This window comes from Lepus europaeus, chromosome 7 (genome assembly GCF_033115175.1).
Source record: "Lepus europaeus isolate LE1 chromosome 7, mLepTim1.pri, whole genome shotgun sequence".
NCBI classification, from domain to species: domain Eukaryota; kingdom Metazoa; phylum Chordata; class Mammalia; order Lagomorpha; family Leporidae; genus Lepus; species Lepus europaeus.
Window position 1 is genome coordinate 34,229,368 of NC_084833.1, and position 13,410 is coordinate 34,242,777.

Here is a 13,410-nt window from a genome sequence, read left to right on the forward strand (position 1 = left end):
AGGGGAGAGGGAGCGGGAAAGGGGAGGGTTGTGGGTGGGAGGGAAGTTTTGGGAGGGGGAAGCCATTGTAACCCATAAGCTGTACTTTGGAAATTTATATTCATTAAATAAAAGTTTAATTAAAAAAAAAAGAAATTTCACTACCTTAGATAAGGCTCTCCTGGGGGAGCTAATTGTTTCCCTGGTGTGTTCTCATAGACACTGGCCAGGTGCCCCTGACACCACCCATGACCTCATGTTACACTTCAGTTGCTGAGCTGTTCCTACCTTTGACTAGATTGGGAGTGCCTCAGGGAATAAACTGTGCCGTTCATCTCCCTATCTGCAGGGCTTGCCCAGTGTTTTTTTGGGTGGGGGACAACAATTAATATTTAATGTTTATTACCCTGGCTAAAAATTAGTATTTCAAAAGGAGCTAAAGATATATAAATTACTTATTTAAAAAATATGTTTATTTATTTATTTATTTGAAAGAGTCATTGTGAGAGAGAGAGAGAGAGCGAGCAAGTGAGAGAGAGCGAGTGAGAGTCTTCCACTCACTGGTTCACTCCCCAGATGGCACAATGGCCAGTGCTGGGCTAGGCTGAAGCCAGGCTCCAGGAACTTCTAGATCTCCCATGTGGATAGCAGGGGCTCAGGCATTTGAGCCATCTTCTGTCTTCCACTGCTTTTCCTAGATTACTAGAAGGGAGCTGGATTGGAAGTGGAGCAGCCAGGACATGAACCAGAGCCCATACAGGTTGCCAGAATTGCAGGTAGCAGGTAAAACCTGCTGCCACAATGCTGACCCCAGAGATTACTTCTGATGGAGAGGGATGAGGAAGTGCTTGGTGACATACATGACTTTGGAAGTCTTGAACAGAGAAAACTGAGGAAATTTTAGGCAGAAGGAAGAGCACAAGCAAAGGAACAGAAATAGGTAAGTGTAGGGGCATATTGAGCAATGAGAAGTCAATAATCATAGTACCTATTTGTTGCCATAGATGGCACATGCTAAGCACTTTTCAAAAGTCATCCTCTAGTCCTTACAACAACCCTAGAAGGTTAGGAATTTGGGCTTAAAGAGGTTCAAAAATTTGCTTCAGTACCATAACTGGGAGAGGGGCAATGAGGCTCAAACATGTCTGTTGGCTGCAGAGTCCAGCTCTTCACTGTCTCACTGTCTGCAGAGTTGTCGTTGATGATCCAGGCCCTTAATTTCTCTCTTTTTCTCTTTTCACTGCTGGAAGATCTCTGTTTGCGAGGTCAATTTTTGTGTGTCTTATTACAGGTGCACTGAAATTTTAAATTTACCTTCTGCAGCTCGGAGATTGTTTAATGAAAAGGGGAAGGAAATCTTTGCCCTGAGAGACCTGCAAAGAGATGAACTGGTAAAAACATGAATCTGAGACTGAAAATCTTAATATGTGAATACTGAATATATGTGAATATATGAATACCATCCAAAGAAAAACATCCTTAAATATAAGACATTAGCTGCTTTCCCTTTTTATTCTTATTTTCTCTTAGAGTTGTCCTAACTCAGCGACCATCAGCATGCAATACTAATAGCTAATGTTGTGTTGTAACAGTGAGAACTTCCTATGTGTCAGGCAAGGTTCTCAAAAATATATGTGAATTAACCCCCTTAGCATTCACCATGGCCCTAGGAAATGGATACGCTCATGCTCTCACTGTGTTCATGAAGTAAGAAACTGGAGAAGGTGGAATTAGTCACCACTTGTGATTTCTGACTCTGGTTCTGACTGAGGTAGATCCTCTACTCTTTTTGAAGCCTTGTTTTTCTTATTTTTTTTTCTATTCTCTTTTCCTTTTTTCTTCATACTATTCAATGAATTCTAAGTGTAGGGTTAATCATATGAGTATAAATTTAATTGAAAATAGATCTCTATAAAAAAATGAGAATGGGAAAAGAAGAGGAAGGAGGAAAAAAGGTGGGAGTATGGATGGAAGGGGGCGGGGAAGAATCACCATGTTCCCAAATTTATATTTATTAAATGCATGAAGTTGTATTCCTTAAACAAAATTTAAGAAAAAATTTAAAATGGCACCTATAAAAATATAACTGTTCAATGATTTTTTTAGAAAATGATAACTTCACTTTGTCAGGAAAGAAATTATTTCTTTAAAGATTTAGTTATTTGAAAAGCAGAGTTACAGAGACAAAGAGAGACAGAAAGAACAATTTTTCATCCACTGATTCAATCCCTGAATGGCTGCCAATGGCTGGTAAGCTGAAGCCAGCAGCCTGGAACATCATCTGGGTCTCCTGTGTTGGTAGCGGGAGCTCAAGCACTCAAACTGTCTTCCACTGCTTTCTTAGATGCATTAACAAGGAGCTGGATTGGAAGTGGGGCAGCTGAGACTTGAACCAGCACCCGCATGGCATGTCAGTGTTGCAGTGGTGGCTTAACCCTCTGTGCCAGAATGCTGGGCCCAACAGATTTTTTTGGTACACACTATTTGGGTGACTAGAGACTGGTGTGCAATGAAGACTGTAGCAATACACTCATTTCTCCTGGCTATGGAATTTGAAGTATCAGCCTGCAAAATAATAGTCTGCCTTGACCGATACCTGAGGTTCTGCACAGTGAATAAGCTGTACCAGGTTATCAGAACCCTACTGAGGCTCTCAATGTAAACCAAAGTTCTAATGATCAGCAGCAAGGACATCTTGTGGGATGGAGAGTCTGTTATTCCCGGAGTGTGCTGGATCTTATTTTGAACACTTATGTTGTCACTATCAAGTTTTCTTGTTGTTTATTTGTTTTTAATGTTTTTATTGGCACTGCTGCGTTTATTCACTATATTTTCTTCAGATAGAATATAAGGTAGATCACATTAAAATGAAAAATTCAAAAGAGTAAAGTTAACTTAGAGCTAAGCACAGATGAGGCTACCTGGGCAAAGAAAATAGAAGTGTAGAGGGGGATAAAAAACAAGTGACTGCATAGTTGCTAGGATTTAACCTGATATTGCTCCCAGCAGCAGGGTGAAGATTGAAACATGAAGTTAGATACTTTAATATGTCCATAGATAAAAAGAAACCTGTTGTTAAATAAGAGGAAATTTTCAAAAAAGTGTTCCCTGAGTCCTCATACAAAAAATTTTGGTAGTGATGAGTGTGTGACAGTCAGAAGAGGAAGCACTGAGACTGGGCACTTGGCTTACTGGTTCAGATGTCCACATCCCACACTGGAGTACCTGAGTTTGATCCCTGGCTACAGCTCCTGATACTAACTTCCTGTCCGTGAAGAATCTGGGGAGCAGCAGCAGGGCTCAGTTGGGTTCCTACCTCCAACATGGGAGACCTAGCTTGGGTTCCTGACTCCCAGCTTTGGCCTGGCCCAACTCTTGCCATTGTGGGCGTCTGGGGAGTGAACCAGTGGAAGTGAGTGTTTTTCTCTCCCTTTCCCTCCCTCTCTGTTTCTGCCTCTCAAATAAAATAAATAAAATGAAAAGCCTCTCTTAATTTTATCTTTCTTCTGATTCTTTCTCAATATGTCACTATTTTTGCTCTTCTTTAAAGAAATAGGCATTCCTTTGAGAAACACATATAAGCAAAACTGAGGAAAAAGTGTCATGTGTAATCTCATCATCTAGAAAGTTCCACATGGATGTTTTGAAGTTTATACTACAATTTCATGTATGCCAGAGGTCATTAAGCTTTTTCTGGAAAAGGCCAGTTAGCAATTATTTTAGGCTCTGTGAGCCATATGGTCTCTATGGAAACATCCACTCTGCTACTGTAGCATGCACACAGCTACAGATAACATATAAATGAATTGGCATAGCTCTGTTCCAATAAAATTTTAATTATAAAAACAAGCAGCAGGCCAGTTTGGGCTGTAGCCACAATTTGCCAATCCCTGACTTATATGTACCTACCTTTCAATCCTTCTTTCTTTCCTTCCCTTCCTTTCTTCAAAGAAACTATTCTAAAACTTACTTTTTAAGAATCATGGGTCACAGTACATTGTAACCAGACTTGTTTGACTCGGTACAAAATCCATGCAGTTCACCAAAATGATTGCCTTTATTAACATGTAATGTGTTCATTTTTATTACTGTAGTATTTCATGGTACCAGAGCTTGTTCAGCCATTCACCTACTGCCAGAGCATGTTGATTGGTTCCAGTTTGGGCTGGAGTACAATTGTATACCACAGGATCAGAGCCGTGTTTCTCTGTTAGGTGTACGTTTCGTGCGGAGAACCGTGGATCAATCCTGATGTAGCCACAGCTCAGCAAAAGCAGCAAATCTTCCTCAGGAACTTAGCATCAGATGTTTCCAAAATGCAAGTCTTCTGCAGCACGCATAAGCTAGAGGGTAGGCGCTGGAGTTACTTACCTTACTGCAGGTAGCCAAAGTAAAATGCTTGATGATATATTGTTTTTTGCAGTAAACTTTAAATTTGTTTAGACAGATCATATTTCACCTCTGGGTCTTGCTATTTAATTCTGTAGATTAGTGTGTGTCTGTGTATGTAAAACAGGTTACCTATTTTAATTCATGCTACACTTGGGATGTGTAAAGAAAACATAGTGTCTTTATTCTTTGTTGAAAAGATGTGACCTACTTGGTGAGCCTCATCAAGGAAAAAAAAATTATTTTCATCAAGGAAAAAAATGAAATGTTCTATCAGGTTTAAATTTTGTCCTGTCCAATAATTTAATTTGTCTCTTTAGGAGGCTTTCAAACTCTTCAGCCTTCACGACCTTACTTTAGTGTCTCTTGGGCATGGAAGGGAAGAAATTGGGATGCGATCCTTTTGCTGCCTGGGCTCTGCTGGCATAGGTCCCTTGCAGGGGTGACTTGTGATCCCTTCTTTTGGCTTGGCATTGCTTGTTTTGGGTGGGTGGTGCTTCCTGCCCGACTCAGCCTCCCTGTGCTCCCCCTCCGGCCCTCTGAAGCCTAGTACTGAAAGAATAGTCATCACCACAGTGCTTTCTATGGAGTCAGCTCACCCCTCCTAGGCAACCATTCTAGAAAGTTCCGTAGCAAGAGCCTCAGCAAATCTTGGTCCATAGCTGCACCTCCCAGAAACGGGATGCTACTTCAGGTGGCTTTGCCTCAGACTGGGGTGACAAGGGGACCTTAAGAAATGACCTCATCACAGTGTCCTGAACAATTGGCAGTGTCCTCAGTGTTTCCCTGGTTTAACTAAGAAACCCAAAGTGAAGCCTGCAGGGGGAGGCAGGATTTCCTGTGCTGGTTTTCTGGCTTTCTCTGCCTCGGTCTCAAATCCCCTCAGACCCAAAAGTAGTGATTTCTTTCTGCAGGCCAATCCTGAGGTTAAACCCTTAATGTGCTAAATGGGAGCCACAGGAGTTTGGGAAAATCCTAAATCATGATTGTATCATCCTAACTTACATGGCTGTTGCATGCTGTTTGGGTGTCAAAAACTATCTTGGGACTTATTTTCCTCGCGATTTGCCTTTCTAATTTCCTCATGCTCCTCTCCCTTAGGTCCTATATAGAGAAAGGAAAAAGAAAAAAAAAAAAACAAAAAAAAAGCCCATAATTTAAAACATACCCCTGTTGCATATATTGAACAGTGAACAGTAAAGCATTGCATGTGCCTTTCTAGACACTGTGTCTTTCACGGATGAGTTTGGATCCTACAGAATGAACTAAATACCTATATCTAAATATTGTAGCCCATTTCAATAGCTGGAAATGAAAATAATTAACTTATTTTTGGTAGGACCTATAGTAATACTTTTGACTAAGAGTATCTTGAGAGGTAAAAAAATGTACAAAACCAATCCAATCGAATTAAATAACTGAATTAAATCCAACTTATTTAAAGAATCTCCCATGAGTAGACTAAATGATTGAACATTTTCTGCATTTGTATTTTAACCTGTGTTTTGAAATTCCCAGTGCTCTGCTATCATAACTAATAAGTCCTTGCAACTTGTGCATCTCTGCTCAGCTCTTGGTTTGGAAGTCCGAAGTGACATTGTGCCTGGAAGCAAGCTTGCTGTGCGCAAACCTATAGTCATTTTTGAAGAAAAGAAGGAAGTTACAGAACCAGAGGAAAAGCAAATGCGGGATGCTTTAACAATGGAAAGTGCTTCCAGAGAAATTCTGTAAGTAATCATTGTAGCCAGAAAAGCTGCCGGGGGGTTTTTTGAACTCAGCTCATTAGTCTGGTTACAGAACAGGGCCCCTGCAGGGAAGCCATGCCAAGTTTGTGAAACTGATATCAAATGCTAGTATTTAATTAGTGTTTTGGCAGAAGGATAGAACTGACACTTCATTGTTCAGTCATCACAAGGTACTACTTTTAGTCATGCTATTCTATGTAGTACTATTTTAGAATCTTAAAATTGTAGACATTTATTTGAAGAACTCCTCTTGTTTTGTTTCCATAAACAGTTGAATTTAGGAACAATTAAACTTCTTCACTATTGCAGGTTCAAGTTGCATGCGTGTTAATATACAGTCATCATTCTGGATCATTGAAATAGCTTTCTGCTTAGTCTCTGTCTCCATGGTTTCTTCACTCCAAGTCACCTCTAAGTTCCATCTGTGGGCAATTACCTTTTGAATACACAATCCTTTTTCATTTAGTTTTTCAATGGCAAACTATTGCAGACAGAAAAAAATTACTGGTCTGGAATTCCAAGCCCATTTGAACCACACCCCTGCCTGTCACTGACCCTCATTTGCACCCTTATGCCTGCTTCCCCTTCATACTTTTCTTTCTGCCACATGAGTGCCACACTCCAGTTCATCCTCTGTAAGCTGTTGCCAGAACGTGGTACATGCCATTTATGGTCTGCTACAGGCTTCTGACCACATACTCATATCTTGCCACCCAAATTGTTCTGTTTGCCCCATACTCGTTTGTAGAATGACCTTCGTCATTCAAATCAATTCCAGCAGTGATTGTACATAGTTTGTTCTCCCTGCCCACCTTCCCCCAGCCAGCCTGAGAAGCCAATGAGGGCTAGGGCTCTGTGAAATGTACTCTTGGAAGGGCACAGTCACAGGCGTTAATCACCATAAATGAGTTTCCAAATTATAAAATCCAAAATACTTGGACAGTTATCATTGTGACAAGCTTGAAAATCAATTAGCACAACATTGTTGCAAGCTACTTTAAAAGACCATTTCTACCCTTACTGGTAAGAATATTGACATTGAGAGTGGGTGTTTTGCCTGGCAGTTAAAGTTTTGTCCTTGCATCCCTTATCAGAGTAGTTAGGTTTGATTCTTGGCCCCTGCTTCTGACTCCAACTTCCTGCCGATGCAGACCCTGGGTGAGTCAGGTGGTTGAGTCCCTGCCATCCACTTGGGGAACCTGGATTGAGCTCCTGGCTCCTGGCTTTAGCCCTGGCCCAGCCCTGGCTATTGGAGTAATTTGAGGAGGAACCAGAGAATGTGACATCCATCTCTCACTGTGTCTGCCTCCCTCCCTCTCTGTCTGTTTCTCTCTCTCTCTCTCAAATAAATACATAATTTAAAAATAATATTTTCTATTTTCCAAACCAAACTTCCCAATTTAAATAGGCGATTCGTCTAGCCCTATGTCCTACATTAGCAAAAGCACTAGAAGGCATTGTTTGGGGAGAATGATTTTTCTGAATGACATCTTCTGCAATGGTTAGGAAGTTCTACAATTTTTTTCTGGTACTCCTTTCACTCTTCTCCTAGAGAATGTATCATCTGTTCTGTGAATTGTTAATCTGCACTTGGAAAAAAATGAAGAAGAAAGAAAGAATTATCTTTGAAAGTAAAGTTCATTGTTGTTCTGATCACAGGTTTCATCAATGCCTGGGAGCTTGAGATAATAGTAATGGCGTTCACGCATCTCCTGCACATTCCATGCTGGCTTCTGCTTGAGTCTCTTCTTGATTACTAACAGTAACAGGGGGATCACTATTTCACAAGGCAGCTCATTCTAATGTTTAAATAATTCTTTATGGAGCCGGTGTTGCGGCACAGTGGGTTAAACCACTACCTGCAATGCCAGCAGCCCATATGGGCACCAGTTCGAGTCCCAGCTGCTCCACTTCCAATCCAGCTCCCTGCTAATACTCCTGGGCCCCTGGACCCACATGGGAGACTGTAATGAAGCTCCTGGATCCTGGCTTCTGCCTGGCCCATGCCTGGAAGTCGTAGCCATTTAGGGAGTTAACTAGCAGATGGAAAATTCTTTCTCTCTCTCTCTGAATCTTTCTGCCTTTCAAATAAATAAAATAACAAAAATAATTACTATTGAGAATATCTCCATCCTATTTTATACATGTTTCTGTACCTTATCCTATTTTTTGTCCCAAGAATTCTTAAAATATGTGAAAGGGTTATCAGTGCACTGGGTTATCTGTTTTTTTCGTGCTACTTTTCAATAGTTCTTTGGACCTTTTTGATGGCACAGTCATTAATAATTTTACATTAGAAAGCCACTGTAAGATTTCTCTAGACTTTCTTAAATATACTTGTTTGACAATTGGGATAATTTAAGATGGGAGCCAGGAGAGATCCATCCATAAAGTAAAAGACTAGAGCATCAATCTGTAAGGAACCTTTTTGACTGCTGAGTTTTGTGAAAAGCTATCTGGTTAAAAAATTAAAAAAAAAAAATCAAAAGCATGATGGTGATGAGGCTCTGCACTGATGTTGTTTAGAACTGATCTCTGGGAGAACTTCTTCATTCCCTCAATAAGGAACAGACACCCTCACTCACTGTATACCTCTCACAGCAATGTCTTTCTAGTCCTCAGATGAGCCCAACGCGTGCTTACTTCAGAGCCTCTCTGCTTGTCCTTTCCTTGGCCTGCCCTGTCTCTAGGTCCTCACATGACTGGCTCTTTCCCACCGCCCAGATCTCAACTCAAACCTCAGCTCTGAGAGGAGTCTTCTCTGGCTCCATTGCTAAAGAGGTCTCACTCCAGCCCAGTCAATTTACACCACAGTATCCTGTTTTCCTTTACTTACTGCATTTCTCTTATTTATTTACTCAAGGAATTGTCTATTGTCTCTTTTCTTCATTCTAGAACAAGAACTTATGAACCTTGACATTTCATCTGCTTTGTACATCACTGTATCTCCAATGGTTAGAGCTCTGTACCCATCATACAGCAGATGTTCAATAAATATTGGTTAAAGGAATCAATAGGCAATTGAGTGATTAGTTCTATGAATGAATGAATGAGCCAGATTTATTTTAAAATGACTTATGAAATTGAAATGACTATATTTTACTGGCCATAAAGCTCAAGAGCTTGCAGATAATCTACAAATTAGAAAACACCTTGCTAACTTGATTAAAACAAAGGATGACTTTTTCTCATGTCCTCAAAAGAAATGGAGTTGGTTGGGAAGCTGTGTTTCTCATTTTTGACACAAGGTGGCACTGTTGCTTTTTCAACTGTTAGGAGGAGTACCTTGAGAAACCGCTTGTGCCGCTGTTTTCTTGTGAGGCCATGGTTATTCACCAGTTTCTTATCTACATGTAAACTTTTGTTACCCTGAAAAGTGTAAGGCCAGCACAGCTAACACAGGAATTGTCTTTGAAGATTTCAGTAATTTGATAACGCTTGCAGTTAAAATTATCACAAGTACCTTGGTGATCACAGTCCACCCATGTATTCACACGTGTACCTGTATAGAGTGCTCAAGCCTGTTTGCTGCTTTGCCTGTGTGTGTATCGTGCCTCCCGCCAGTCAGTCCTCGCATTGTGTCATGATTCCACAGACAGCACATGTGCTCTGAACCCTGGCCTGAAACTTGATATATTCAGAGCTGTTCAATGGCTTCTGCTCCATCCACATCTTCATCTTAACGAGAAGCCAGAGGGCTGGCTCATTTATTCAATCTATGACTATTTACTCCAATGTTTCAGGCTATTATTCTCTATCTAGCACATATGTACAGATGCTATTTGAATCTCCCTAGATTTCTCTATTGAGAGAAAAAGTTGATATTCCTTAACGTTGTCTACTGGGTAGACCTTATGAAACCCGGTTATCTAGGCTGTACTGTTCCAGACAGAATCATGATCCATTTATGGGGTGGGCAGAAGAAGTCTTGTTACATGTTCATTATGACTTTCCAAAATTTTTGAGTAGTCAATCTTTATAACTTTTGAAATATAATGCATGTGTGATTTTTCCGAGTAGCTATAGCAAAGAGGAATGTTGCTTATTAAATGATTGAGTAACTTTATTTGCAGCCTTATATTAAATGCCCTAAATTATATATTAGTGAGATGTGGATTTTGAATGTTAAGCACCCTTATGGGAATAAGATTTATAGACTCACCAGTATCCTACAGGACATGATAGTCTTTACCTCAGGAAAACAATCTATGAGCACAAACCCGAATTCTTAGATGTGTGCTTGCTTTTGAACCTTGATAGAGATTCCCATGCAAGAGCCCATCTCCGAATGGAGGCTTGCCGACCACTTCTCAGGTATGCCTGGCAGGAAATTCCTCATGGCTTGGAGGAGGATGACAATCTTCCACAGAAAATGGATGAAGGGCTCTGTGAAGATGTGGAAGCACCGAAGAAATACAGGTAAAAATAAAATGCAGAGATTCCCTCTCACCTTGGCATAAGCATATCCCTGAGAGTTTTCACAGTTGTTGGCCGTTGCTTACATCAATGTGTGTGTCTTTGTCTTACATTTTTGATAAAAGAATTTGCACGTATTCGAGGCAAGGTTCTCTCCCCTTTGGTCTGTTTGTGCAGTGTTGGAATTTCTTGTTCTGGTGTGTCTTCTCAAGTAAATAGCGTGCTGATCCACCTTTGCTCCTGAGAACTTAGCACAAGCCCGCATTTTGGTTGAACGAACATGGGAATGGATTTATAAATAAGCGTGCAAGATGCCTAGGTGTCTGTAAGAAGTTAATAAAATGTTATTTCTTCCTTTGTAATGTTATTTTTTTTTTTCTGGTCGGTGTTCATTGAAATAGGAATGTAAAGAACTGTGTATTATTCTGGGATCTTTAGATATTTGCTTAACATTACAGCAGTTACAAAATGTGTGAGTTAAATAGTTTTGGCACTGCAAAATTTAGGATTACATGATGCATATAGTAGGGACTTAGTAGATGTCTATAGATTAGTTAAATTGCCAATGCATTGTATATTTAACATGTTTAATACCTCTGCTTAATGCCTTAAGACCATTAAGTAAGAGATAATTTTCTATTAATTTATTATGTCATAATTTTCATTTATGATATTCTATGTAGAGGTCATTGAAAAAGTTGAAAAATGATGTCCTGTTTACTGGGGATGTTGTAGATAGAAGATAGAAACATCATAATTCAACAGAACTCTTTTTTTCTTTGTGATGTTACATCCTACATTACCCTATCCTCTTATTTTTTATTTATTTATTTATTTTTTTGACAGGCAGAGTGGACAGTGAGAGAGAGAGACAGAGAGAAAGGTCTTCCTTTACCGTTGGTTCACACCCCCAATGGCCGCTATGGCCAGCGCACCGCGCTGATCCGAAGCCAGGAGCCAGGTGATTCTCCTGGTCTCCCATGCCGGTGCAGGTCCCAAGGACTTGGGCCATCCACCACTGCCTTCCTGGCCACAGCAGAGAGCTGGCCTGGAAGAGGGGCAACCGGGACAGAATCCAGCACCCCAACCGGGACTAGAACCCGGTGTGCGGGCGCCACAGGCGGAGGATTAGCTTAGTGAGCCACGGCGCCGGCCTTTTTGTTTGTTTGTTTGTTTTGTTTTGTTTTCTTTTTTTCACTTTTTTTTTTTTTTTGACAGGCAGAGTGGATAGTGAGAGAGAGAGACAGAGAGAAAGGTCTTCCTTTTGCCGTTGGTTCACCCTCCAATGGCCGCTGCTGCCGGTGCATCGTGCTGATCCGAAGCCAGGAGCCAGGTGCTTCTCCTGGTCTCCCTTGGGATTCAGGGCCCAAGGACTTGGGCCATCCTCCACTGCACTCCCTGGCCACAGCAGAGAGCTGGCCTGGAAGAGGGGCAACCGGGACAGAATCCGGTGCCCGGACCGGGACTAGAACCAGGTGTGCCGGCGCTGCAAGGTGGAGGATTAGCCTAGTGAGCCGCGGCGCCGGCTCACATTTTTTAATATAACTTTTTCCCATTTAATAAATTACCTCCTGAACTGAACTTCTTTTCTTTTTAATGATGAATTTATCAAATCTTTGTTGGGCTAAACATTCATGTCTTTCACAAAATAAACTCAGAGCTCTATTTTTTTATATCACCTGAGAAGCACCATGCTAATAGCATGGTTGCTGTTTGCATGGTATAATCTATCCTTGCAAGTTAGCATTGTTCACAGTGGGGCTGCCACCAATGGTATTGCTCCTCTCCACTGCAGCAAGTACATGGGTCACTTTTGTGCCACTAATGAAATTTCCTTTATCCTAGCCATTCTCCAAAGCAAAGTAAATTGCAGAAGCTTTGCCATCAGCAGTTTGAATACAGAGATGGGCAAATTATCAGCCATGCTGCTCCTCAGCTAGTCTTGGGGGCACAGGGTCCTGGCCTGCATTCAGGTATGGAGGTGGTTTTGGTCAAGAAGAAACCCGGTGATAGTCATCAACGCTGGATACACAAGGAAGATAGCAGGTAAAGCCTTTATATTTGGGGTTTAATACATCAAAAGATGAATATGAACCTAAGAATTTTCACATGGTCCCCATAGGGCAAGCAGAGGTATATTTGAGGGCTTTGGGTTTTTCATTTGACTTAGTTGATAATTCTTTATCCTAATCAAAAAAGAGAAAGCAAATGAGATCAAATGTAAATGCCAGGTAGGCTGCAAATAATTTATCCACAATCAAATTCAGATAAGAAAGATTCAATCTGATCAATGAGATATAGAGTTTTTATAGCCATTGGGCTCAAGACTAGACTCATTTCTAATTTTATTTATATGATATGAAATGATCAAATAAAAATTCTAAAAAGTTCCCAGTTTTAAAAATTTGGGGTAGTTTTCGTTAACTCAACCCTGGCTCCTCTCCAAATCTATGACTCCCCTTCTTCCTTTAAAGTTAACCAAACAACGTGGCTTTGACACATACAGTGAAAATTAGCTATTACCTTAGCAAACATCAGCCTAAATCAATGTTGGGCGTTGGATCCAAATTCAAATCAACTACTGTCAAAAGCTATTTTTGAGACAGTCAGAGAATTCTAAAACAAGAATATTAACGAAGGCTTACTGACTTTGTTGGGTAAAATAATGGCTTAACAATTGTATTTTAAAAAGAAAAAAATCCTAATCAGTTTGACATGTAGTATTCACAAAGAAAATTAAAAATTTATCTCATATTCACTTTAAAATATTCTAGCAAGAATAAAAATATAAAAAGCAGAGAGAAATGATAAAGTAAGAATGGAAGATTGCTCATCGTTGTTTGGGTCCATGATGGCTCATTACACATCTCTCTGTTTTTGT

General features: G+C 40.4%; 1 protein-coding gene across 1 annotated transcript in view; it reads left to right on the top strand.

The window, feature by feature from the left end:
• The window catches only part of DCDC1 (doublecortin domain containing 1), a 513,960-nt gene that overhangs the window by 452,734 nt on the left and 47,816 nt on the right, over positions 1-13,410 (top strand). Inside the window, exons 22-26 of the mRNA XM_062198052.1 lie at positions 1,271-1,370; positions 4,194-4,329; positions 5,939-6,095; positions 10,374-10,532; positions 12,375-12,575. Of these exons, the coding sequence (XP_062054036.1) occupies positions 1,271-1,370; positions 4,194-4,329; positions 5,939-6,095; positions 10,374-10,532; positions 12,375-12,575 (753 nt within the window). The remainder of the gene's footprint in view (positions 1-1,270; positions 1,371-4,193; positions 4,330-5,938; positions 6,096-10,373; positions 10,533-12,374; positions 12,576-13,410) is intronic.